This window comes from Peromyscus leucopus, chromosome 17, assembly GCF_004664715.2.
Source record: "Peromyscus leucopus breed LL Stock chromosome 17, UCI_PerLeu_2.1, whole genome shotgun sequence".
Classification (NCBI taxonomy): domain Eukaryota; kingdom Metazoa; phylum Chordata; class Mammalia; order Rodentia; family Cricetidae; genus Peromyscus; species Peromyscus leucopus.
The window spans coordinates 25760520-25787741 of record NC_051077.1 but is presented as its reverse complement, the minus strand read 5'-3'; the positions used below and the strand labels follow the sequence as shown (position 1 = coordinate 25787741).

Sequence of the window (27222 nt, the reverse complement as noted above, 5' to 3'; positions counted from 1 at the left end):
TCTGCATGTCAAGTCGGAAAACAATCTAAGCTTGTTCTCTTTTTATGCAAAAGATGTACTCAGAAAAGTGCTTTTTGTTTTTTCTCCTTGTGCTTCCCCCCCCCCCCCCCGTTTCTCCTTAAATTTCCTCAGCAAAATAATTCATGAATTAGCTAAGACAATTTTGGAGGGGCTGCTGTGCCCAGGGTCACAGTAGGTACAGGGAGGGGTGAGGGTATAGAGAATCGTCACTATTAATAAGAAGCAGATGAGAAAGATACGGATGGTATGTTTGTGGGATATGTGAGCTCTTTGCTTGAACGACAAGTCCATGTCTTTTTTTGGGGGGGGTCTGAGGAAATGGGGCCAGAGTGGTTGAACCTTTTGGGGTGCCAAACAGCAGCACAGGGCTACCGTTCGTTATGCTCTATTTCACTCCCCCACCTCAATACCTTCGGGTGTTACCTTGGCCTTTTGAGGGACATGATGGAGGCTCAGAGATTGTATTACAGGTCCAAAGTCACACAGCGAGTATGTGACAGAATGGCCTGTGGACAATGGGCATTGAGTTAATGACAGAGGACACATTTCAAACAGGTCTCTTCATGCAGCAGCTGGTCTCATAGGCATATAAGGAGCTACATAGCGGCCCTTGACAATTACTAGAATATATTACTTAAACAGGGTCATTATCTGCCTATTGTTTGAAATTTAAAGTGGCGGGGGGGAAAAACCCCAGAGGGTTTGCATGTAATGGATAATTCTCTGTGAATTTGGAAAGATGACTCGCATATGTATTATTCTATGGTAGTCTCCCATCTAGACTTCTTTGTCCTGTAGTGGAAATTAAAAAAAAAAAAAAAAAAAAGCTACCCAGACAGAATCACCAACAAGCCCCCAAAGCCATAATGGTGGAATTTGTGACGCTTGGAGCAGACACATTTCCATAATGTCATACCTGGTATTTTCTACTGAACAGCCATGTTGATTTGGTCACTGTCGTCCAGGAGTAGCATGTCTGACCCTCCCAAAGAGGCTGTGAAATGCTTTTGTCCTTCCTTTTTGTCCCTTAACAAAAGGGTTTACCGTGCACCCACAGAGCCCGTCCAGTGGCCCTGTGTCCCCTCTCACAGATGAAGCATTCATATCCGTGAGTCTCTTTCTTGGTCTGATTTGCGAGCCGGTTTTATCTGTTCTTGTCTGCCTGGCAGCTTACGGCTCTCCCCCTCCCCATCCCAATTCAGCGAGAGCAAGCATATGAGGGATGTGAGCGTGAACATGGCTGCGGTTTCCCCTGCCTGAGCTGGCTTCGATCCTTTTAAATGACTATACCAGGAGGATTCCGCAGTTGTACAGAAACTGATATTTCTTCAAAGATCTTTATTAATTCTACACTCACACCCCCGGCTGGCTCAGAAAGGCACTATGATGCTACCTTATTGGCACTGCTGGTCGTGGGATCCTACAGCCTTTGTATAATTCCTTTGTTAACCACGCTTACTAGGAAAAGAAGTAGGTCGGCGGTTTCTCGTTTGATTCTTTGCTTTGTAAGCATGCTTAAATTTTTATTAAATAAATTGATTGTAGGACCTCTGGGGTGTTAGCTTTGTTTCTTGTAATTTATGTTGACTGTAGTCTTTCTTGGTTGTATTTATGATATTTAAGATGGGGAAAAGATCTGTGGGGAACTAATTTGATTGTGTGTTTTCTGTGTTTGGGGATTTAAATTATAATTCCAGGTTATAAATGTCCTTTATGATTTTTATCCTATTAACAAAGATTATCTGATTTAATTTCTGTAGATTTTATGTATGTGACTGGCAGTTGTGCAAATGTAGAAAAAATACTTCCTTAGAATTTAAATGGAAGCGCTAGATTATTGGTTGTCTTCAGTTACAATTAATATATGATTCACATAAAATATTAAATGTGTGTGTGCTTTAAAAAAAACTACCTTAAAATATGAAAAAAAAAAAAAACATTTTGAGCCAAAATTGTCTTGCTGCTGGTGCGGGGGCTCACATTAGGAAATAATCTTTTGCTGGAGATCATGACTCTGGCCAGCTTCCACAGTGAGCCTTTTGAAGGGTGGTGCTTGCTTCCTTTGCCTGCTTTTTCTTTGTGGTGTTGCATTGTCAGTGGCATCAGTTAAGAACTTCACAGACAAGCATAGTGATGTTGGGAAATTGGCATCTGGTCATCAGTATGAGCGAAGATGTATAAGGCAATTTTTTTGTATCTGGGAGTTCAGGTTGTTTTTTTTTTTTTTTTAAATGAGTGTATAGAAAAAAAAGTAAAAAATAGTAACTGCCTTCTGATATGAGTGTAAAGATTGCATGGTAGTTCTCTATACCAAATGAGACAGCTCATTGTGCAATTTGGAAGTGGGTCTTGGGTAAGCAGTTTCGCCACCTTAGCAGGGTTGTGAAGACCAGAGATTTCCTTCCTCTTTCCCTTCTGGCCACAAGTGCATGTTTATATTTGAGTGACAGATGATGTGGGACAGTGACAGAGATGCAAACTAAAGCTATGTGTGCGCTCTCAGCAATAGATCAGAAGGACTAAATAAATAAGCGGGCCAGCCTCTTTTCTCCTTTGGTGGCAGCCTGGCAGACAGGAAGTGATCTATAGGAAAGGGTACTCACCTGGGACTTGTTCTAGTTTCTGTGAACTCACGGTGAGTTGCACGGTTTTAGCATCTTTTAGCGTCAGTTTTGAATCTGGTGAATGGGAAGGAAGAACTGGACTGTCCTCGGCTTTTTTCCAGCCGCATGCCTTCGACTTGTTTTTTTACACCGCAGTACGAGGATGCCTCATCTGTTTGGAAGGAATGCGTTTTGATTTGCCCAACTGACTAAGCAGGCAGAAGGATGAATCTTCCTGATCCCCAGTTTTGTTTTTATTGTGGCAAGAATGGTTAGTGAGTATGGTCATATTTGCCAACACTAGGAAGTTGATAAGAACCTACAGTGTTGGTCCTTTCTCAGGCTCAGAGGAAAAGGTTTGTGTTTGACTAGTGATGTCTGACACAGGCAAAGAGTAGAGAGAGGTGGGCAGCGTGTAGTGCTGACTCCCTGTCACAAGACATGCTAGTCTGCACGCCCTTCTGAATGGGCTGCTTCATGAGGAAATGTGCAGATGACTAATCTTTGTTCTATTTTAGTATCTTTCTCTATGGTGTGTAGGAAGCCACTCTTACAAAGTTGAGTGATTGATGATTTTGAGCTTTAGAAGCTTAGACTTGAGTTATTTGGTTTTAAGCGAGGTAGGCAGACAATCTGGCACAGTGGCGAGCGTTAAGCTGATTCACAAAGAATTCCAGAAATGAGCAGAGTGTTGTCTCTCTGCAGATCCGTGTCATTCCATCAAACAAAAACTCATTTCAGCTTAGCTGCCAGAATGCAGTAAGAAACACTCGTTTGCAAGTCAACACTAGGACCAATGAGAAGCTCTTTGCTAGCAGGAAAGCTGATGCTTCTGCTGAGATTCTTCTGAAAACAATCCCTGCTCTGCTGTCTACACCCACTTCTTTGTCCACTGGCAACACAGCCTGGGCTGGGGAAATGAAACTAGGATTCTAGAAAAATGTGTTGTTGTAGCGTAACCGGACAGTTACGGCTACAGAGGACATTAAAATAGGACATCTCTGAATAAGGAAACAATTAGAAATGGGAAGGATGCTGTGCCAGTCACCATGTGAGGAACTGAGTAGAAGGTGGGAGTAATACTTCAAGAACCTCCTGCCTCAGAGTAGCAATCAGCTTTCCAAGTGGGAATTTACTGAAAAGCAATGTGCCAGTCAACAGGAAAATGTTAGGCCATACAAATATGTTTAGTTTATTCCATCTGGTAAAGTCAGTACTCATACAATGGATAATCATTGAGTGTGAATGTTTGCCACACACATATATTTCATATAAATATGCAAGTATGTATAAGAATGTTGCTATGTATATTTGTATCTGAGACCAGTATATTTTATCCTTGAGACATGGATTTTGACTCTGTTGTGTTCCAAAGCTGACTGAATCTGGTGCTAGATCTGTGGTCTGGGTGAGCCTTCAAGAGTAGCACCAAGGTAGTTTTATTTCCAGAACAGTGTCTACTCTTCTGTGAGACCAATAGCCAGGGGTCTTGGACCTCGTAAGAAACATGTCCTTCACTTCCGTGAGATATTCTTTAGTAAGTTCTTTAGCTGTGGAAAATCTTATATCCTGTTCATAAATTGAACTGAACTTTGTTTTTCGAAGTTGGAACAAGTGACTTACTTGCTGCTGAATAGAACAAAAGTTGCTCCAAGATAAGCAAGTCTGAAATTCAGTAGTTACGACAAGGGACTTCTTCAAATGACTTCAAGTCAGTTACGAACCTACTGAAACCTAATGCCCACTTCTCATGAAATGTTGGTACTGTTGCCCCACTGTGTGTCCTTTAGAGTGTTATGTCGAGAGGTAGACCGCCTTGTCCATTAGCATCCTGTCGAGTTTGGAAAGCCCCACTCCATAGATTCTCTGGGCAAGGTGGGAATTGGAAAGCAGGACAGAAGCTAGGCAGAAGTTTGCCAGCAGGAGGGTGGGTTTGTGCTGATCTAATATTAGGAATGTTATCTGGGCATATGGCGAGTTAACAGATGCTCCATGTACGGATACTGTGTGAGCATTGTTGGTGGGGGTTGAGGTCGTGTAGCCTAGTGAAAAAACTTGTCTTCATATTGTTTGCGAGCAAGAGATGTCTCATCGCACTTTGCTAGAGGATGAAGAAAGGGGTCCAAGCCAGCAGTAAAACCATTTACAATCCTGCTTCACAGTGCACATGCTAAAATTGAAATGACACAGAGATGCGAACACTGCTGTCGCACCAGGGTGACACACATTCATGTAGCGCATTCTATACTAGGAAAAAAAATTATGACTGATGTATTGAATGGTAGAATAAAACTGGGTGCCTAGAATTACGTGTTGACAATTTCTTAGAGAAAATAGGATCAAGACAGTAAGTGGAGGAGAGATTTTGTGTTTTCATACAGTTGATTTTCTCTATGTAGGTGAGAGTCTCTTTATATTTTTTTTTTTCCAATTTAAGGCTGGACCTTTGTAACAGGGTGGATGCTGGCAATCTGACTTCTCAATGCAGCTTCTGTGGAGACCAGATCTTATCCTTGAAGCCATTGAGGATTTTGACTGCTATGGATTTTTTACTTTTACTTAATTAGCATCAGCCACTTACAGTCTGTATTGTCTTCATGGAGAGGGATGCTTTCCTATCCATGCATTGGGTTTGTTTGTTACACCGCATAGATGACCATTCATCTTCCACCTTCTGAGATAAAAGCCAAGCTGGAAGTGTGCACAAACCTGCACTATTGAAGGAAACAAAATGTAGGTTTTTGAGGACAGCGTTTATTTTGCATACTTTAGGCCAGGCATTATTTCTTTCTTGACATTCAGTAATTATTGTCATATGGTAGTCTCTTTGTAATAAATACAGGGGACTTGTGGTTACGTATTAAATAAGATCTATTTTTCTGTTTTGTTATAGCTGGTAATGCTGCTGTCATCAAGTATGAAGAGAAACCTCCCAAACAAGTATTTCAGAATGGATCAGGATCCTTATATCTGAAGCCTTTGGTACCCAGAGCTCATGCGCACTTGCTCAAAACTCCTCCAAAAGGTATTGTCTTCATTGGGATGAAAAGAAAATGAAGGAATTTTAAATTCCGTGGCTTTTAGGAAGTTAAATTTTGACAAGTAGGTTTATGGTACATGTAACAATTGTTTATATGTTTAAACACCCATGGAGTAAGAAAATTTTAACAATGAGATGCTCTTGTTCCAAGGGTCTGCAAATTCTATAGGTAAAATCCAGTAATAAAAATCAGCAGGTAGGGGCTAGAGAGAGGGCTCGGTGTTTAAAAGCTCTGACTGGTCTTGCAGAGGACTCAGGTTCAATTCCAAGCACCTGTATAGTGGCTGGCAGCCATCTGTATCTCCAGTTCAAGGGGATCCGATGCTGTGCTCACTCCATCTCCCAGTCTGCACAGGTTCTGCACATGCATGCACACAGACACACATTCCAGCAAAACACCCATCGCCCTAAACTAAGAAATAAAGCGAATCCCAGAAATGAGCAGATAGAACAGAGATGTCTGGGAGGCTAACAAATAAAACTAACATTCCGTTATGCTAGTGCGAGCCCCTCAGAGCCAGGAACGAGGAGCACGGCCTATTTCATGTCTGTTGCCTGCTTTCCTTGTCAAGACGGTTCCTCTCTTCTCTCGGTTCTTTGTGTCTGATCCTTCTGTTTTGTTCGCTTTGCAATTGCTGTGGCTACAGAGAGAGAGAGAGCGTGCAGTGTGCAGTGTGTAGTGTGGACTTCACCTGCAGTGTTTCCATGCAGCCTCATCACAGCCGAGAGGGAGGGGGAGAAGGAGAGGGAGGAGAGAGAGAGAGAGAGAGAGAGAGAGAGAGAGAGAGAGAGAGAGAGAGAGAGAGAGCGAGAGCACATGGCAAAGCTCTGTTCCTAGGTCCTTGAAAGCTTGCTCATCTGGAAGAATAAGTGAGACCCTTATTTATATCAGAGAATTGGATAAGCAACCAGCAGCCACCACGGCACCCCCTCTCAGTTTTTTTCTCTGCATATAGATGTGGTTTTGTTTTTCTTTCAAGGAAAGTGAGCACAGTGGTCTCAACTTTGTATGTATGTATGCTGGCATGTATGTAAAAGATCATACAATAGCTTGAGGTTACTGACCTAGCCTACATTTAGCAATGCTTTTCTCTCTCTTCCTGGTTAGGGGCAGGTCATTCACTGTGCCACCAGGGGCTTCTTTGTCTTATATACAGCTCTGAGGCATCAGATGCCCCCTGCTAGGGTGGCATTAATATCAGAAATTGGTTTTTATCATGACTTTTAAGCCCCACACTACCTCCATCAATAGCCAAAAGTAAACCCCGTGATGGAGGTTTAATCCCTGAGGCGACTTTCAGGGGACAACTAGAGACCCCACTGATGAACTGCAAAACGGGGCAAAGCCAGTGTTTTAAAAGGCCTGCCATTGAGTCTGCAGGTGTCTCTGAGAGGGAGTGAATGCTTCCCATTTATGATGGCCACATGCTTTTAAGAGATGGTCTTCTCTTTAAAATTCCACAGATGGACTATGGCAGTTCTAGCCAGTCGTCTGCAGATGGTTTCTCACTTGACTGTTTGATGTCAAATACAGGCACTTATAGCCCAGCAAGCATCTACCCGTTTGGTTCCTGGCCACATCTTATATTGCATCAGCCTGGAGCAAAAGCTCCGGTGTATTTCTTCTTCATGGCCAAATAGAAGTCAGCCCCTGGGGAAGGCACACACCAACAGCCCTCTCTGCCAAAGTGCAGCCTCTTTCCTATGTGCAGTATAATAAATAGGAATATAAAAGTATGAGTTTAGCATTGCTAAACGATGGGTCTCCTGGCCCGCAAGTAGCTCAGCGGTGGAGTGTTCTAATCTGTGGGGCTCAGGATTCAGGTACGAGAATAAATAATAAACAAATAAACTAAAATTAAAATGAACTTTGTCATTGACTTGCTAAATGCACCATGCCCTGTCCTTTTGAAAATTGATAGTTTGATTTTGATGAATAATGCCTGTCACTCCTATTAACAAATTAGATGTCTACAATATTATCTATATTTAAAGCAATATACTTTTTTTTTTTTTTTAAACAGAGCTGAGGACCGAACCCAGGGCCTCGCGCTTGCTAGGCAAGCGCTCTACCACCGAGCTAAATCCTCAACCCCTAAAGCAATATACTTGATAAAGTTGTTGGCATCTCTTGGGATTTTTCTCAGTGATTAGCTAGAACCTACAATTCAGAGGTTAATGGAAGGCTTTTGAAAGAAGCGAAACCACTCTTATTTACAAAATGGCTTGAGTTATGCGTAGTATTTTCAATAAAATGTGTTTTATGTTTCTTTCACATTCTAGGTCCTTCAAGAAAGAGTCTATTCACAGCTTTTAATTCAGGCAAGTGCCCACTCTAAGCATGAATAGATAAAAATCTTTCCATTTGAAAAGTAATGATTAAACATACTAGAATTTATTTATAATGACTTGTACTGCTATACTTTTGAGTCAAAAATTCAGGCTTTAAGGTATAAATAACTGCATATGAAATGGGCATTTGGGAAGTATGATTGATCCTTCTAACACAAGAAGAGGACATTTGATTATATAGATAAATTTAGCTTAAAATCATTTTCTTAATATGGCTCATGTGAAATTAAAAAAACAAAAACAAAAAAGACACTTCTCCAAATATACATGTTACTTTAAATTGGATCATCTTTGATTGTAAAATTATCTTAAGACGTAGTTTTTCACCCCTTGTATTAGCTTGGTAGCTTTCTATTTTCCTGGCTCTCCCCACCCCACCCCCCTTGGTTGGAGGGACAGGTCTAAGGCAGCCTATCACTTAAACACATTTAACTACACTGAGAGTCTCATATTTCCTCTTGAGGAGCCATTTATAAAATGTATTCATTGAGCGGGCGGTGGGCGCCTTAATCCAGCATCGGAGCAAGCAGCGATTCTGTGAGTTCGAGGCAGCTGGCTACAAGTAGTCCAGGAAAGCGAAAGCTAACAGAAAACTGTTCGAAAAAAAAAAAAAAAAAAAAAAAAAAAAAAAAAAACAAAAAAATGTATTCATTGAAATTCCTGCACCTGACATGCAAGACTGTGCAGTCCGCCATGCACTACCGACATGCTCTTATTTTATATTACAGCGATAGGACAGTCATGTGACTTCTAAGCCCACTGCACAGCAGAACAGAGAGCCAGAAAAGGGCCACGTGGCAGCCCGTAAACTCGCTGTTATCCAGGCTTTCATAGCGTCAGCGCAGGATGCAACTGTGAGCCACGTGTTTTCCCGTTTGTAAACATGGCGGTTAGTTATTTTCACAACTCGAGGCTGACCTGAAAACTAGCTTGATCCTAATGAGGAAACATTGCTGTGTGTGGCTTTTGAAGTCAAACTGCTTGTAAACATTGAAATCCCATTTGGTTATGTACCACGTAGAGATCAGTTTCAATGAGTCACTTGGTGTTAATAAGTGCATTAACAATTCATCACTTGGATGTTTGAGTTGGTTCTCTATATCACGTTCACAATGATTCCCTTATGGATTGTTTATAACCGTCTCAGTGAGTTTCTTGTGACAGGTTATTTCAAATGGTATTAATAAACAAAAGCACATGCATATTATATATTTAATAAACAAAAGCACATGCATTTTATAGTCACTCGGATAACCGCATTATTTTCAAAAAGTTCCACACTAGCTTCTAGTATGAGTCATGACATAAAACTGCTGCCCATACCTCACATTTTGCTTAATTTCTTATTGATTTAATTTACTTTTCATATTTTTCAATTTTATATGTTTCTTTTATTTAATTTTATAAAGATTTCTCTTCATGTGTGTTCTGCCTGGCTGTGTGTCAGTACATCACATGCAGGCAGTGCCCTGGGAGGCCAGAAGAAGGTATCAGATCCTCTGGACTGGAGTGACAAACAGTTGTGAGCCTCCATGTAGGTGCTGGGAGCTGAACCAAGGTCCTTTGCAAGAGTAGGGATGCCCTAAACCTCTGAGCCACCTCTCCAGCCTCTATTAATTTTAGAGGGCTGGGTGAAATAGTATTTGAAATGTCCTATCATTATTTAACAGTTTAATAGTTAAAGAAGTTCCACTACCTCAGAAGACAAGGGCAGGAGAATGACCTTGTGAGGCTTGGGCATTGGTGAAGATCTTGGTTCTCCACTTCCTATTTGTGGCCCGACTTTGGCTACTTGCCAAGTCTCTCCACAGCTCTACTTTCTCGTTTGGCAGCATGGGAATGTTCCCAACGCAGGCATCATTTTGAGTGCGTACAATATTTTCGTCCCAGGCTCTCAAATGGTAGCTAATCGTGCCGCTAAGGCCGACAAGGTTGACAGTCTTTGTTGTCGTTACACTTTTAATGGCTTTATTTTAGAAGTGAGCCCCCTACTACCCCATGGTGTGAAGTGGTGTGAAATCCTCGAAGCAAGTGGGCAAATCCACCGAAAGCTCTGAACCACCATCCTGGGGTTTAGCTGTTGTGATTTATTTAAAGGTGGTGATGCTGCGAGATTCTAGGTAACATTGGCTCTAAATAAAATGTGCTTGCTATTTATGAGGAAGATGCCGCACACACCACAGCATGCTATTTATTATTACCGTGGTTCCGACACTCATGGGAGCTGTTTGGAATACCGTAGGCATCCACGTCAGGTTTCTCCACTTCTGACTGTTTTACACATCATCCCTGTCAGGTGCCGTGATGTCTGCCCTGGAAGTGGACATGTCTGCTCCTTCTGTGCCCTTTTATAAATAGAGTCTGTGGTTTTCTGCATCTCCTTTCTCTCCAGTGTTGGGAGATGGTTTAGGGCTGCAGACCTGCTCTGGGGAGGTGATGCAATGCTACCATACTGTGCGCCTGCTGTCTGTCTTTCCTTACTGCATGTTGATGATCTCAACTTTGCCCTCATGCTGAAAGGGCAGATGCTGTTTCCATACATGAAAATTTGGTGCTTCCTGTTAGGAAGAATGGATCATTTAGTGAATGTGACAGTGTTACGTTTTTTTGTCCTGGAGATAGATCTCTTCACACAGTGCTCAAGAAGTATTCCAGACAGAAGGGTTTTACATGTAGAAATGAATAAAAGCAACATAAATATAGACCTGAATAGAGAAGGCTGTTCCTGGAACACAGGTGTAATAGTAGAGATTAATAATTATGACAGCACATGATTGGAGCTTTGTTTTGTCAAAATAGACAACATCACCATACTTGTTCTTGAAAACTAGCATGACAGAGCCAGCCCCACAGTAGATGATTAATGGGCCTATTATTGTCCAAAGTCCTTATTGCATTTTTTGACTGAAAAAGAAAAGTCAGTATGCAAAATTCATGGGGAACCAAATAAGACCCCAAAATAGCCCAAAAGCAATTTTGTGTGTGTATGTGGTGGTGTGTATGTGTGTGTTTGGGGGGGGGGGGGCGACGACAAAGCTGGAAACATCATACATCTTGCTTTCAAGTCTATTAGTTTGTAAATAAAACGGTGTGCCGGGACAAAGTTAGATAGAGACCACTACAATGGAAGAACCCAGAAATAAACCCGTGGACATACAGTTTTGAAAATGCCCAGTATGAGAGCTATACAGTGTGAGGAGAACTGGATGTCTGTGAGCAAAGTGAAAGTGAACCTTCATCTCACCTCATACCCAGAAAAGAACTCAAAATCTTATATTTTAATTCAAGACTTGAAACCAAAAAACTCTTAGAAGGAAATGAAAGGGTAAGATTTTCATGGCTTTGTCGTTGGTTGTGATTTCTTGGTTTGACACCAGAAGCATGAGACAAGAAAAACTGGACAAGTGAGACTATACTGAGCTCAAACTTCTGCAGCACAAGGGAGACAGTCAGGAGCATGGAAGGAAAAAATTGCCTGCAAGCCGGATACCCAGTAAGGGCTGATCTCCCAAAGTGACATCAGGATTTGGAAGAGAGATTTGATCTCCCATGTTCTCTGCAGCCTTATCCCCTGTAGTGGGTAGCTGTTTTGATTATGACCTTGGAGCACTGCCCCTAGAGAGACAGCAGGTAACTGCTACATCTGCCCGTGATCTTGAAGTACATGCTCCTGGGGTGCGGCCTCTTAGGACCCTTAAGACCTGGGATACACATATGCGGCTCTCTTTGCTCCCTCCTTGTTTGGATGTTAATATGGACCAGGCAGAAGATCAGCATTGACCACAGCTCTGTGTTTCAGGCTGTACTGAGTTTAGTCTTCTACTAAATTCCTTTACAGACTCCATGGATTTCTAGCTATAATCTCCAATAACTAACTAGATGGAAGAATAGCTTAAATGTCTGTGTAGATAAAGACATGGTATGTCCGTGCAGTGGAGTACTATTCACAGTACTATACAAAGGAAATGGTGGTGTTGAGGAAGCAGCTCAGAGGGTAAAAGCACTTGCTGTGAAAACCTAAGGATATTAGTGTGAGCATCTGTAAGCTGAGCACTCTTATGGGGAGACAAGAAGTGAGCTAGAGACAGAAGAATCTCTGCAAACTCGTGGCCCAGGTAGCCTGGCATACACAGCGGAAGGAAAAGAAAACCTAAATAGTGAATGTCAAAGACCAGCACCCGAAGGTTGTCCTCTGCTCTCTCCGTGCACACTGGAGCATGTGCATCATTCACAGGCACCAACGCACAGGCATGCAATGCACAGAGGAGATGGGGAATCTTGCTGACTTGGCTTACATTCAGTATCTAAAGTAGTCAGGATCGTAGCTGGAGAAGGTGTTGTGGCTTCTGGGCACTGGCAGATGCTGGCCGAGACATGGGAAGTTGCTGTTAGATTCAGTTGTGAAAGCTTAAGACATTGTTACAACACTGTTACAACACATGTAGTAACGCATAGTTAGCAGGCATGTATGCTTAGACTTGTGTTTGCTACAGTAGCAGAAGATGAACACAAATAACAGACAGGAAAAAAATGTAGGGCTAGGAAACACGAAAAGTTAACTGGCTTAGAACTGTGCACCCTCCATTTGGCTTTTTTTTTTTTTTTTTTTTTTTAATGCAAGTAAAATAGTGGTCTCAAATAAAGAACAGGAATTTACACACTGCACAAGAGTGTAACTTTAGGAGCCATTGCACAGAGCACAGCCTTAGGGCATATATGACCAGAATGAGATTTTCTTATTCATTGCTTTTCAGAATTCTTTAAAATAGGGAGGAAATGGAGTCTAGGGAGATAGCTCAGCAGTGAAGAGATTTACTATTCAAAAAAACAACCCCCCCTCCCAAAAAAAAGCAAGAAACTCCAAACCCCATCACCACCAATGAAAGCCAAAGTTTAATCCTTACGAATTGGTCCATCTTAAGTACCAAACTTGGCTTCACTTGTTCTCTGTCATCTTTCCTGACTTTCCATGCTGACTGACCCTTTAAAACGACAAAATAACGCCCACACCTTTTTGCACTTATGCTAGCTGGCCACCAGGGGGCAGGGGACGTTTGGGTAAGAATTGAAAAAGCTATCTGAGGCTCGTTATAAGCAAGCTTGGACGTTTGTGTGCAGGCGTTTTACATGCAGGCATTTTACAAGCAGCTACATTTGGCTCGCTTTTCCTTCCCACTGACATTATTTCTATTCTTTCAGGTTCTTGTTGCTTCCAGGAGAAAGGGATTAATATTTAATGTGTGTGGGATAGCTTAATAGTGTAGTTCAAGTAATATTTCCTTATTTTATTTTTTTTTTATGTGTATATATAGGTGGTTTCCTTGCATGCATGCCTGCCTGTGCACCACGTGCATGCATGATGCCAGAAGAGGGCCTTGGATCCCTTAGGACTGGAGTTATAGACCCTTGTGAACTGTTATGGGTGCTGGGAACTGAACATGGGTCCTTTGGAGGAGCAGCCATTTCTCCAGATCTTTAAAATACAATTTTTTAATGACTATAACTGATTAGTGAGTGGGTTGCTTATGTCTTCCCTTGGGTAGTATAAGCTAGTGGGTTTTCCTTTAACAGGACAATTTTGAATTTGGGGAAAGAGTTTAGACTTTTTTTTTTTTAAAAAAAATAATAACCTGTGATATTAAACCGAAAATGACACCTAAAGGTCTTTTTCTTTGACTCCAAGTCCTTGGTGATTGGTGCTTCTGTTGCCATGGTTATGTGGTTCGTTTAGGAGATTAATTGGCCGTGGGTGTGTTTGTTTATCCCCACAGTGACCCTCTGTGGTTACTGGTTTTGTTGAGATCTTCTGCCATGGCGGGGTGTGGGGTGCTAGTGAGGAGGGTGAGTTTCTCCAGTTCACCTCCTGTCCTCTGTCATCTTCAATTCTCAGATGTCACATAGGACTTCAGGAAGAATAATTGCTTTTCGTCAGTTTTAACGACATGTAATGAGTTGTTTATGGTTTAACTTTTCTTTATCTTGTGGCTTAAATTTTCTTGGTCTTATGATATTTTTTACTTACTCTCACAAACAGACATGGTGCAGAAATTACACTAACCTTTTGTTATTAGTGCAGTCCTTAACACATGAGAATTAGATCTAAAATTTGGACAACCTATCACTAGCATAGTAAAGCAGGTTGATTTTTGAAAGATTGGAAGTGTTTGTTGTTGCTTGGAGGTTTTGGTTTGTTAGCTTGCTTTTCATCTAAGCAATCAGGTGTACATATAACTTTATAGGTAAAATACCTGGGAAATGCTCAGAGGTAATAGTGTGAACCTGTGCCGTTAAGACAAGTGAATCAGTTCACAGATTGCTTTAATGAAATCTTACTCTTTGCCTAGTTAATAAATAGACATTAGGCACATGAGGTGGTTAATTTCCCTTAACCCTGTTCCAAGAGTGACTGGATCTGCGACATCATTGGCTGTTACATAAAGCTCCTGAGACCACCCACTTTCTCCTCCCCTTTCCCATCCCTGATGGGAACCACAACAACCCATGGCATGTACAGTGTGATGTAACTCAGAGGCTGCTTGCTTCCGGACCTGCTCCTCACAGCTCTTGCTCAGACGGAGGGCATTGTTTTTAGCTGCATCTGGGTGTGCAAACGGAAGCCTGGAGCCCTGGGATAGCTAGCTCTGCCTTTCTTTTTCCTTTGGGTGGCCTGACCCTAGCTGTGGAGGCTTGTTTTTCTCTGGCTGTATCTCTTGGCTTGGAAGAGTACTGAGTTGGAAAGAGACAGCATGTGATGGTCCCTGGTCGCTGCTTCCCCTGCGAAGTCTTCCCACTTGCTCTGAAGACATGTTGTTGTCTCCCAAATTCTCCTTATCCACCATCCACGTCCGCCTAACTGCCAAAGGACTGCTGCGAAACCTTCGGCTTCCTTCGGGGCTCAGGAAGAGCACCGTCATTTTCCACACAGGTTGGTCATGCACAGATCTCTGCTCAGATCCCCTGCTGCCTAGGGGAGGGACTTGCTGATGAACTTGCGAATGCTTCTCCGATTTCTATGGAGACAGATAATTGGGAAATAAAGCTCTCTTTGATGAGAGGCTTAGCAAACAAAACGCAGTTTTCTCTTGTGTTGAGCGGGAGGGTACTTTTGTTGTGTGGAGGCAGCTGAAGGCTCGTCTGTGTTTATGGATGCAGGATGGTTGCCTTGGAACTTGCTGGCGCTCTTCTCTGCCACCAAATCTGTAAAGGCCAACACCTGTTAATTCACATCAGTCTTCAAATGATTTTTGGAAATAGGATGTATGCAAATTAAGATGATTTCTCTTTGCACTGAGAAAGGAGATGGTTTCTGTGGTTTTATTTTGTAGTTTCTCATTGAGATGGATAGGCTATTTCAGTATATGGAAAGATCTCCACATTGCAAACACTCTTAAAAATCATCCTGATGCTTGTGGAGGGGCCAATAAGCGGACCACAAATTTAGTTTTCCAGGCTTCCTAGCAAAAGCAATTGTGGATATAGAATATTGCTCCTGACGTTTGTGTTTGCAGCTGCTTTTCATTTTTCTGTTCTTAACATGGAAAATCTCCTCAGTGCATCCCTTCAGGCATATGTGAACCTGTCTGCTTATTATGTTCAGATTGCATTGCCTGGTGGTGCTGCCTCTCACTTCTGCTAGTGGTTGTAATGGTGGTAAATTAAGTTGGTTTCATTCTGTAATGGCCTAAGTGAACTTACAGTGGGGGCTGCTGTCTGTTGGCGTTAACAGGATTGCTTCATGGGCATGTGAACGCATGGTTTTTCAGTGGTGTGCGTGCGTGTGTGTGTGTGTGTGTGTGTGTGTGTGTGTTTCGTGTGTACCTCTTGTTTTTCAGTTGGCTCATTGCTGTCCCTGGTGATTTGTTTTTTTTTTCTTTTCTGCTGAGTGCTTTTCATTTTCCCAGAGGCATTTGCCTTCTCTGTGGGATAATCTTGATTTTGTTTTTTCCAGCATCCTTTCCTTGTTTCATAATTCCCCTTGACCTGGCATTTGAGTTGGCTGGCCTTTCCTTTGAGATCTGATGGTTGGAGGTAAATGAAGGAGGCTGGAGCCAACTTTGGCTCTTTTTTCAGCCCAAATGCCACTGGGATTCTCTCAGCCCTAAAACTAAAGCTGTGGGCTCACGGGTGGAGCCCAGTGTCTGCTGAGACCTTGGCTTTAATTGCCTGTACCCCCAAAATAAAAAAAAGACAAATTTTTCACATAAAGTGAAAAATATAAGTGTGCTATATTATTGTTGTTGCTATTGTTTTTTACCAAAGAATAAATTTTTGTAGCAATACAATAAAAAAGGTCTTTAGGGTGTTGTGGTATCCTAATATACCTCTGACACTAACTTCCTGTCCTTTCCCCAGAGTGCTCACTGTCATGGTTTCTTGGTTATTTTTCCTATAGTGGTTCAACCAGACACAAATGTATGGAAGTCTTTCATAGCCCCATTTGTTGTGCAGAATTGGAAGCTTGGTGTATGTGTTATTGCTGGCCTTTGTGAGGTTAATAGTAGAGTTTCATGTTGATCTACTTCATTCTTTCATGTGCGGGGGTGGTGCTGGGGATGTGACTGGGTCTTATGCATGCTTGGCTGGCACTCTGCTACTGAACCACACACCCAGCCTTTATTCCACTCTTTTTAATAGTTGTGAAACATCCCATTGCTTGAGTGAACAATGCTTCATTTATTCTCCTAGCTGATGTTTTAGGTTGGTGTGTAGTGTTTTTGTGAAGCAGGTAGCTTGAGCAAAAGACACAAGGCCTTAATGACCAGAGTTTCTTTTTAGTTAATACTGGTGTTTTAGTCATGTCTTACTTTCTGAATTTATACAAATATTTTAAAATTCCTTTGCTGAGCATCATAATTTTTAGGCCTAGGATGCATGTATCAGTGAACAAGTCCACCTTATTTTACACCATTAAGTCTAAGGCCCAGACACGTGTGTGTGTGTGTGTGTGTGTGTGTGTGTGTGTGTGTGTGTGTGTGTGTGTAAGTCAGTGACATACAGACTTGCTTATATTCTTAGTGAAGGAATTACCATTAGTTGCCTTAGTGATGGGCAACTGGCCTGGATTCCAGGAGTACCGGGATAAGATGGCGTTAGCGCTACATAACTAAGTGTATGATCATTTTTGCTTCATTTGGCTACAAACTGTGGTAGCCAAAATGTTCTGCTTTCTAAGCTCTCTGGGCCTCAAGTGCCATGCACTTCCTAGCTTTGGGCTTTTAAACTCGGAATGTGTTAGTACCTCCCAAATCCGGTTCATCCCCTTGGCTTATTTCTCTTTATGACATCATGTTTCTTATCTGGCCATCAACCTTGAGTCATCTTGTTATTCATCCTTAGTTATCCACAACAATTGCTTATAAAAACTTAAGACGCCACCCTTGGAGTCCCTCCTTGTTTTCACTTTGGCCACCCTCCTCCTCCAGGCACTTAGTTTGGGTAAACCTTGCTCTTTTGGGAGAAGGATGGAGGGGGGACTGGGGATTGAACCTAGGACCATATGTCTAGTTACTTCACCAAAGAAGTATGCTCCTAGGCCTGCTCTTATAACAAAATACTGACAGCATCCTGTCAACACAGCCAACCACTGCAAGAGCTTTCTGGAGGGCTTCATATTTGCTCTGTCCATCAGCTCAGCTTTCGCTCTGATTCTAACCTGCTTCTCCCACTGCAAGATTAATTCATTCATGTCCCATATGAGTATCTGTTGGGCACGTGCCATATGCCAGGCACAAGGCTTGGTGCTGAGAAAAGAGCCAGGACGAGGTCCCACACAGCCCTTTGCCTTCCTTAACCCCATAATTGGACAAGAGACAGGTAATCATGTAGGGTGTGGCCTGGGCCCTCCGGTGGTTCTTGTTACCATTATCCAGGTGTTCCAGAAGGGGAGTGCCTTTTAAGTCAGGTCCTTAGGATAAGTGGAACTAGCTGAGAAATAAATAAAAAGTGCTCCAGACAGAGAAAAATAATGTGAAAGCCTAGAGAGGTGAGGAAGCAAGCAGGTGGCTCCTTCCTTCAAAGGGGGAAAAAAAAAAGAACTGTAACATTTCTGAGCAAACAGTGTGGTGAGAGAGAGACTGGGAACAGGCTCCTGGTAAAAGCCTGGAACAAGAGCACAGGGCAGAGATGGAATTTTTTTCTCCCCGTAAATAAAGGCTGGAGGAGAAAGCCACTCTGGCAGGGATCTTGGGTGATACTGGAAGAAGATACCAAACATAGATGAAGACTCAGGATCAGGTAGGAACCCTGAAAGTCTGGAATGACCTCACTCATAGTCCCAAGTTTCTGTCTAGAGTATTTCTTGACAAAGTATTAAGCTAAGCTAAGTGTATTTTGGATTTTTATCATAATACCATTGGTCCTAATTTTATGGTGGATCAGTATAAGGGAAATATATTTCTATGTATAAATACTCCTTCCCTCTCAGTTTTAGTTTTCCTTCCAAGCTGGAAATAAACCCGTACTAATTATTACAGATGGTATCGCCTGATGCTCAAATACTTAACGTTCTCTTTGATGTAAGGGAAGGCAGTTAATTACACTAAGAATTTTGAATTATTTTTGCTGGGCTAATGAACTGAAAGTTGATTGCTGTACTGCTGTGTAGCAATTTCCTCCCAGTTAAAACATTCCACCCAGTAGGGACGCTCTATAAGACTCAGGAAGTCCCTGAAACTGACCAGATGCACTAGGCTCCTCCCTCCTCCAGTTTATGTAAACAATCAAGACTTCTCAGACACTCTCTGAAGAGGAGAGCTGCCCCGAGGAAACTCAAATCAGCCCAGCTGCCGGGAAGAGGCAGAAGCAGCTGAGCTGACTGACCTAGCAGAGACCCTCTCCACCCTTGAGCTGCCTGCTCGTTGGAGAACGAGAAGCTGGTTCCCAGCTTTTAGCAGTCAACACTCATGCTGCGGTGGCTTTAGGTCATGCAGCTGTCTTCGAGTCATTCTCCTCCTGTAAGTGACCCTTCTCATACCCACTCCTCTAAGGAACCCCAATCAAACCCCACTGGTTCACTGAGTTGGACTTTGGTGCCCTATCTGGGCGAATAGACGCTGTTCGTGTCTCCCCAGGAATAATATCATATGACATGTCGGCAGGTCTGAGTTTGAACCCAGCGCTGGAGTGTAGGGGTGGGATGAGGGTAGCTAGCAATGGAAGTACTGAGGAAGAAGAAAGCAGTATCAGAACGACATATATATTTACTTGGGGCAGTACCAAAGAGAACAATTTTGACTATACAGCATGTGAATGAAATCTATTCAATTACAGTGAAATTCATCAAATTATGTTCTTACGTTGGATGTTCACTTGGAAAAACTTTTAGACTTGCTCTAGGCATGAAAACCAGTCAGCTGAGAAAGTGTCGCACCTCCCCCAGAGACGGAGCTGTGCCCTGCCAGGCTGGCTCTGTAGCCAAGCCTGGTGTCTCTGCTGTGTCCTGAGCGCCGCCTTTCCCTCTGGGCGCCTTTCTCAGGCAGGAAGCAAAGGAAATGGGGAAGGAGGTGGTGCCAGATCTCTGAAGTTCCAGTCTCTTGGGCTAGATCCCAGTCACATGGCTACTCTACCTGAAAGAGGGCTGAGAAGCTGTGGGATTTCTCTAGTTCCTGAAGCATGGGCGTGTCTGTCCCCAAAAGGCAGAGCGATTAGTTCTCAGAGACTCTTACTGGTCACTTATGAATGGAGGGAAGGGTATTATTTAACAAATGGAATCCGTAGCAGATCTTGTTGCCTTTTTTACTCTGAAATAACACAAATTGGTTTTGGTGTTGATTAAGTATTTGTAATCATTCCACTTGTTTTAGTTTGCTTTTCTGTTATTATAATAAAACTCTGACCAACACCAACCTCGGGAGGAAAGGATTTGTTGGCTTACAATTTATAGTCCACCATCAAGGGAAGCTGCAGCAGGAACCTGGAGGCAGGAACTGAGGCAGAGACCATGGAGGAACACTGCTTGCCGGCCTGCTCTCCCTGGCTTGCTTAGCTACCTTTCTTATACAAGCCAGGCCAAGCTGCTAAGCAACGGAGCTGCCAAGAGTGGATTGGGCCACTTGCATCAATTAGCAATTAAGAAAATGCCCCACAGACATGTCCCCAGGCTGATCTGATGGAGGCAGTTCCTCAGCTAAGGGTCCTTCTTCCCAAGTGACTCAAGTTTGTGTCAGATTGGCAAAAAACTAGCTTCAACTTTCAAGCTGTTTTATTATTGGACGAAGTCTTACTGTTTGGCTAAAGTTACTTGAAATACTTTAACTTTCCATTTTAAAATAATGCATCGAGGAAGGTGTGCATTTCAGATGTGTCTTTTATGCCTTTAAATTTTATTAGTGAGGCATTTATGATTTTTATTCTATTCATGGACTGTTAAGATAAATGTGTTTTTCTCAAACATCAGAATAATAGATATCATTGAAGCCATTATAGATAGTTTTCATAATATACACATACATGTTATGGTATGTGTATATATGTATACACACATCAATTTATATGTAAAAAGAGGTTTGGTTGTTGGTATGTTCTTTAAAACGCCAGATTGAAGGATAACAGATGAGTGATGAAGCTCTACCATACTTCACTGTCCTAATGTATAGCCACATCTTTTTGCTTTTTTAAAGTCATCTTGATTACTTCACTGGCCTCTGAGCATGTCAGTAGTTACTTACCAAGGACATAGAGAATCACTATTAAAATAACATGTCTTATGGTTGGGTTGTGGTACATGCCTTTACCACCCAGCGGAGAGAGGCAGGTAGTTTGTCCTGGACCAAGCTGGCCTTGAACTGCCAAAGCTACATTTAATGCAAGCAGACAAAACACCCCAGTAATATGTACTGTGACACTTTGGGTTAGCTTTAAAGAATATCTTAGCGCTAGTTTATTAGCATTATGTACAGAGCTAAGCATGGTGGCATACCTCTATAATCTTAGCACTTAGGAGGAGGCTGAGGCAGTATTGAGAGACAAAGGTTAGCCCGTGCTATAGCAAGACCCTATCCTCTCTCCCACCCAAAACAAAATTAGTGTATGCACATTACTGGTGATGTTAGGTAAAAAGACAGTGTAGTTGTGGTTTTAATATCCTCTTCTGCATTCCCCTTAGCTGTACTTTTGATGATCTTGGAAGTCCTTTTATCTGTGATTATATAGCTCTGGGGAAAATTAATACTAAGAAGACTTTTAGGGGCTGTATTAGTTACTTTTCTATTGCTTTGATAAAATACCTCGCCCAAGGCAACTTTTTAAAGAAAGGGTTTCTTTGGACTTATGGCCACAGAGGATCAGAGTCCACGATGGCAAAGTGAAGCCATGGCATCGGGTGGCTGGCTGGAGCAACAGCAGAGAGAGAACTACATGGAAGTCTTTTGAAACTTCTAAGTCCACCGCTAGTGATACACCTCCATCCAGGCCACACCTCCCACTTCTCCCCAAACAGCCACCAATGGGGCCAAGACTTACGGCGAAGATCTCATTCAAACCATCACGGGGATGAGGGATTTGCCCTCCCTGTGACTTCTATAGCCTGGTTCTAGGCACCTCCCTCTTCGGGGCTTACTATTGTGGGAATGATGTTCTCTTTTTATTTGTTGTTTACATATGTATTCCTAATGTTGAACTGGCTATTTGAAGTTTGGTTTCTTTTACAAGAGGATCTACTGTGCTTAACCATAATTGTTGGGTTTTTTTTGTTTTTGGTTTTTTTTTTTTTAAATAACTTTGGTACATTCTGGAGACCCTGCTACCGCTCAGTGTGTTATGTCAACTAGTGTCTATACTCAGCTGTTGGGTTTCAAAAGTGTCCTTTTATGACAAACACAATCACAACATGGTCTGAGCAGTGGAGGTACTCTTTGTCGCTGCACAGTGCCCACCCACAGGGTATGGCCTTAGTGGCATATCAGTGACATCATCTGACTGGACTTAGTTCAGTATGTAAAAATCACAGAAGACACAGTACTTACAAGTTATAAATCTTGTGTACTCTGGAGGAGTCACTATAAGAAGGCCCTTGCAGGCTGCCATTGCTCGTTTGGGAGATGAGTTCCTAGTGGTGAGAAGACAGTGTCTGGGGTACTATATTCTTCCATGTGTTTAATTAGAAAGGACATGTTGATGCATGTTGTCATTGGTGAAATTAAGAAGACACCTGTAGCTAGAGTTTTCCTGCCTTGCTCACAGTCAGGACAAATCTTTGTCATCCGCCAGTCCCCAGCTGCTCAGACCCAACCAAGTAAACACAGAGACTTATATTGCTTACAAACTGTATGGCCGTGGCAGGCTTCTTGCTAACTGTTCTTATAGCTTAAATTAATCCATTGCCATAAATCTATGCCTTGCCACGTGGCTGGTGGCTTACCGGCGTCTTCACATGCTGCTGGTCATGGCGGCAGCTGCAGTGTCTCTCTGCCTCAGCCTTCTGCTTCCAGAACTCTCCTCTCTCCTTGTCCCACCTACTTCCTGCCTGGCCACTGGCCAATCAGTGTTTTATTTATTGACCAATCAGAGCAATTTGACATACAGACCGTCCCACAGCAGACACCACTTGACATAAGCAGGCTTTATGTTACTGAGCAGTTTTTTTTTAAATGTCTTTAGTAAGATTGGCAAGTCAAAAGGATTAAGACAAAAACAAACAAAAAACTCACAAAAATTACTGTTAAGATGGAGATGTAACCTGTGTGTAGTGGCACATGATTTAATCCCAGCACTAGGGAGGCTGTGGCAGGCTTATGTCTATGAGTTCCAGGCCAGCCTGGTCTAGATAGCAAACTCCAAGACAGTTAGGGCTATGCAGAGAGAGACACTTAATAAATAAGTACCTCAGTTGTTTACATGCTAGCCTAGCATACATGAAGCACTAGGATCAATCCCAACTATATAAACCCTGCATGAGGTCACATGACTGCCACCCTAACATTCTGGAAGTGGAGGCAGGAGGATTACAAATCAAGGTTATCCTTGAATATATAGAGAGCTCTATGTTTGCAAGCTAATGCTTGCTAACAATATAATAACTTACAATTATTTTTGATAAGGTGGTATAGATTACCCCCATTGTTAAATTGATAGAATGTGTGTGCATGTAGTCCTGTGTGTGTGGGGGAAGGCTTTAGGCAATCTTCAGGCTTGATTGCACCTTGAGAAAATTACAGGGCAGCTGATTATTCTGAAGAGCAGGTGAGTTTCGAATGAGCTATTTTTGGAGATTCAGGAGCAGAGTGTGAGAGAAGGTTCTCACACCTTCCTCACAAGCCATTCCACACTCTTCCTCTTCTGCCCTTGTCCTCATTCTGCCCATCAACCTGATGGTTCCCAGCTGGAAGCCTGCGCATCATCTGGTGCCTCCTGATCTCTTGGCTATAAGGCCTATTCTTTCCTGCCTGGTTCTCACTGTCATGGACCCCAGATTTGTTGTCCTTGGGCCTCCCTCCTGGCCTCTCTGCCTCGGCTTTTGCCCCTTTAGGTCTTCTTTCCCTTCATGGGACCCCGTAGGCATTGTTTGCTGTTCCCTATGTGATAAAATCTTGCACCCTGCACATGCCCTTGCTCCTGCTTAGGCTTCCAGCAGCATCATGTTACTTTGGGATTGATGATTGTGTCAAGATGCTCAGGCTTTGGGGCCTTCCAGTCTCTGCCTTCATGTGTGTTTTCTGGCTCTGTCTTCGGTTCCTGGCCCCCTCCTTCAGCCATCTATCCGTCACATGAGCAAATTTGGTCAAGACTCTGCCCCCGTGCCCAGGTACCTAGAACATTCTCTACCTGCACTCCCACCCCAGTGTGTGTATGTGATTCCAGCATCTGATTATCATATCACATACTTCCCAGACTGGTGACATACTTGTGTCTGTTGCACAAGTTTCTTAAGATGCATCCCATAGACAGCTACAGAATGAGCAGTAGCCATTTGGATAACCATGGCCTATCGGGATGCTCATTTATATTAGAAAATATTCCCATTTTAATACTTTAGTTTCATGGAGTGTTGCAAGACACAAATCCCATCATCGAATGCCAAGGAGATACCCACTGCAAAAACAAGTACATGGCATTCCTATTGGAACTTTCAGATGTGGGATTGAGAATAGTGCCGAAAGATGGGAATGGTTTGACTGTCTAGCCTGGTAACAGTGCAGGTGGCCTTCCTACATCCCAGAGCAATGCTGTCCTCTGAGATGATCCCTGCTGGGCCCCCAATACCCGTCCCTGCCCAGTCCCCGGCTATCCCCATTATGGTAGATTGTAATGAGTGGTAGCGAGCAGACCAACGTGCATAGGAAAATAGATTCATCCATAGGTAGTTTGTTTTTTGTGCTTCATGGCATTTGGGATGTTTTCTTACTTTTTTTTTTTTTCCTCTAAGATTTTAACAGCTTGGGAATCAAGCCGATTCTATAAGTAGATGGCATGTTTGGCCAGGAGGTGGGTTTTTTTTTTTCCTTAGCTTGTTCTGTGTCATGCTTAGGCTTTGAGCCCGGGTTTAAACCCCTCTCTAAAGATGTTTAGTAATAAGATGGGCATCCATCTAATGGAGCAACTTATTTTTGTCTGTAAGATGATAAATTAACCCTTTGGACTAGTTATTTAGCTGTTGCTCAAGTGAGCAGTTTTTATTTAATTATTATTTTTTCCTTTCATTGAAAATAGATTCTTAGCTGGGCTGTGGTGGCCCACGCCTTTAATCCCAGCACTCAGGAGGCAGAACAAGATGGATCTCTGTGAGTTCAAGGCCAGCTTGGTCTACAGAGTGAGATCCAGGGCAGGCACCAAAACTACACAGAGAAACCCTGTCTCGAAAAACAAAACAAAACAAAAATAGATTCTTTGCTCATACAATATATTCTGATTACAGTCCTCTCCACCCCAACCCTCCTCCCCATTTCTTCCCCACCTCCCTTCCCCTCTCTCATTAAAAAAAGAACAGGCTTCTAAGAGATAACAACAAATATGACAAAATAAAATATAAGATGAAGCAAAAACATCAAAGTTGGGCATGGAAACCCAATAGGAGGAAAAGAGTCCCAAGAGCACATACAAGAGTCAGAGACCCACTTGTTCTCATAGTCGGGAGTCCCATAAAAACACTAAGCTAATAGCAATAATATAAACACAACGGACCTGGTGTAGACCCCATATAGGCCCTGTGCTTGCTGCTTTAATCTCTGTGAGCTCATATGCACCTTGCTTAGTAGATTCAGAGGGCCTTGTTCTTTCTCCTGGTGTCTTCCATCCCCTCTACCTCTTAAAATCTTTCTGCCTCCTCTTCCTAGGGTTTCCCTGAGCTCTGAGGGGGAGGGATTTGATGGAGATCTCCCATTTAGACTGCCTCTCTGAATAATGTCTGGCTATGGGTCTCTGTATCTGTTACCATCTGCTGCCAGAGAAAGCCTCTTTATTTATTTTATTTTACAATACCATTCAGTTCTACATATCAGCCACGGGTTCCCCTATTCTCCGCCCTCCCACCCCTCCCTTTACCCCAAGCCCACCCCCCATTCCCACCTCCTCCAGGGCAAATCCTCCCCTGAGGACTGCGATCAACCTGGTAGACTCAGTCCAGGCAGGTCCAGTCCCTTCCTCCCACACTGAGCCAAGTGTCCCTGCATAAGCTCCAGGTTTTAAACAGCCAACTCATGCAATGAGCACAGGACTTGGTCCCACTGCCTAGTTGCCTCCCAAACTGATCAAGCCAATCAACTGTCTCACCTATTCAGAGGGCCTGATCCAGCTGGGGGCCCTCAGCCTTTGGTTCATAGTTCATGTGTTTCCATTCATTTGGCTATTTTTTTTCAATAATTGAGTGAAACCAAAATTTATTATAAGCCACAGTCATCCTAGGAACCTCCATGATATATATATATATAGCCTCCATGGTTCTATGGGTTGTGGTCTGATTGTTCTTTATTTTATATCTAGAATCCACTTATGAGTGAGTACATACCATGACTGTCTTTCTGGGTTTGGGTTACCTCACTCAGGATAATTTTTTTCTAGTTCTATCCATTTGCCTGCAAATTTCATGCTTTCATTGTTTTTCTCTGCTGAGTAGTACTCCATTGTGTATATGTACCACATTTTTTTCCATCCATTCTTCCGTTGATGGGCATCTAGATTGTTTCCAGATTCTGGCTATTACAAATAGTGCTGCTGTGAACATAGCTGAGCATGTATCTTTATGGTATGAATCAGCATTCCTTGGGTATATGCCCAAGAGTGGGATGGCTGGGTCTTGAGGTAGTTCGATTCCTAATTTTCTGAGAAACCGCCATACTGATTTCCACAGTGGTTGTACAAGTTTACATTCCCACCAACAATGGAGGAGTGTTCCCTTTGCTCCACATCCTCTCCAACATTGGCTGTCATTGGTGTTTTTTATCGTAGCCATTCTGACAGGTGTAAGGTGGTATCTCAGAGTCATTTTGATTTGCATTTCTCTGATGATTAAGGATGTTGAGCATTTCTTTAAATGTCTTTCAGCCATTTGTAGTTCTTGTTTTGTGAATTCTCTGTTTAGCTCTTTAGCCCATTTTTTAATTGGACTGTTCAGTATTTTGATGTCTAGTTTCTTGAGTTCTTTATATACTGTGGAGATCAATCCTCTGTCAGATGTGGGGTTGGTGAAGATCTTTTCCCATTCTGTTGGCTGTCTTTTTGTCTTATTGACTGTGTCTTTTGCCCTGGAAAGCCTCTCTAATGATGACTAGATAAAACACTGATCTATGAGGATAGCAGAATATCGTTAGGAGTCATTTTCTTGATTTTTTTTTTTTTTAAAACCAGTCATGCTTGGTTTGCCCCAGGTCTCTAGGCTATCTAGTCTCTGATTCTTGATTTACCCAAGCAGTGTCCAGCATGGATTCCCTCTCTTGGAGTGGCCCTTAAGTCAAACCAGATATTCGTTGGCTACTCGCAACAGTTCTGTGCCACCATGGTCCTAGCATATTTTCAGGCAGAAGAGATGGTAGGTCAAAGGTTGGTGTCCATGTTTCTCGTCCAGTAGCCTGCAAAGTACCTTTTCACACCAGACACTAGGATGTAGGAATGGAGGCTCCGTGTAAGCACCAACTTTACTTTCCCATGTTCAATGGGTTTTGTGTGGGAGAACAGCCATTTGTCTTAGCAAATGTTGTGTTGTTTGGGAGTTTCTACGGGATCCCCTTGGTCAACAACTCAATTGAACGCAACCCAGTCCCACCACTAGTAGCCTTG

At 42.7% G+C, this 27222-nt stretch overlaps 1 protein-coding gene across 6 annotated transcripts in view; it reads left to right on the top strand.

Moving 5' to 3' along the window:
* Mtus1 (microtubule associated scaffold protein 1) overlaps positions 1-27222 on the top strand; it is a 146371-nt gene that overhangs the window by 78512 nt on the left and 40637 nt on the right. For 3 of the 6 annotated variants that reach the window (XM_037211692.1, XM_028872346.2, XM_028872352.2), the window contains 2 exons: positions 5518-5649; positions 7948-7986. In XM_037211692.1, coding sequence (XP_037067587.1) covers positions 5518-5649; positions 7948-7986 — 171 coding nt within the window. Of the gene's footprint in view, positions 1-1232; positions 1492-5517; positions 5650-7947; positions 7987-14384; positions 14942-27222 lie in introns of those variants that run through there. The other 3 variants (XM_028872347.2, XM_037211691.1, XM_028872349.2) reach the window with 3 other exon arrangements.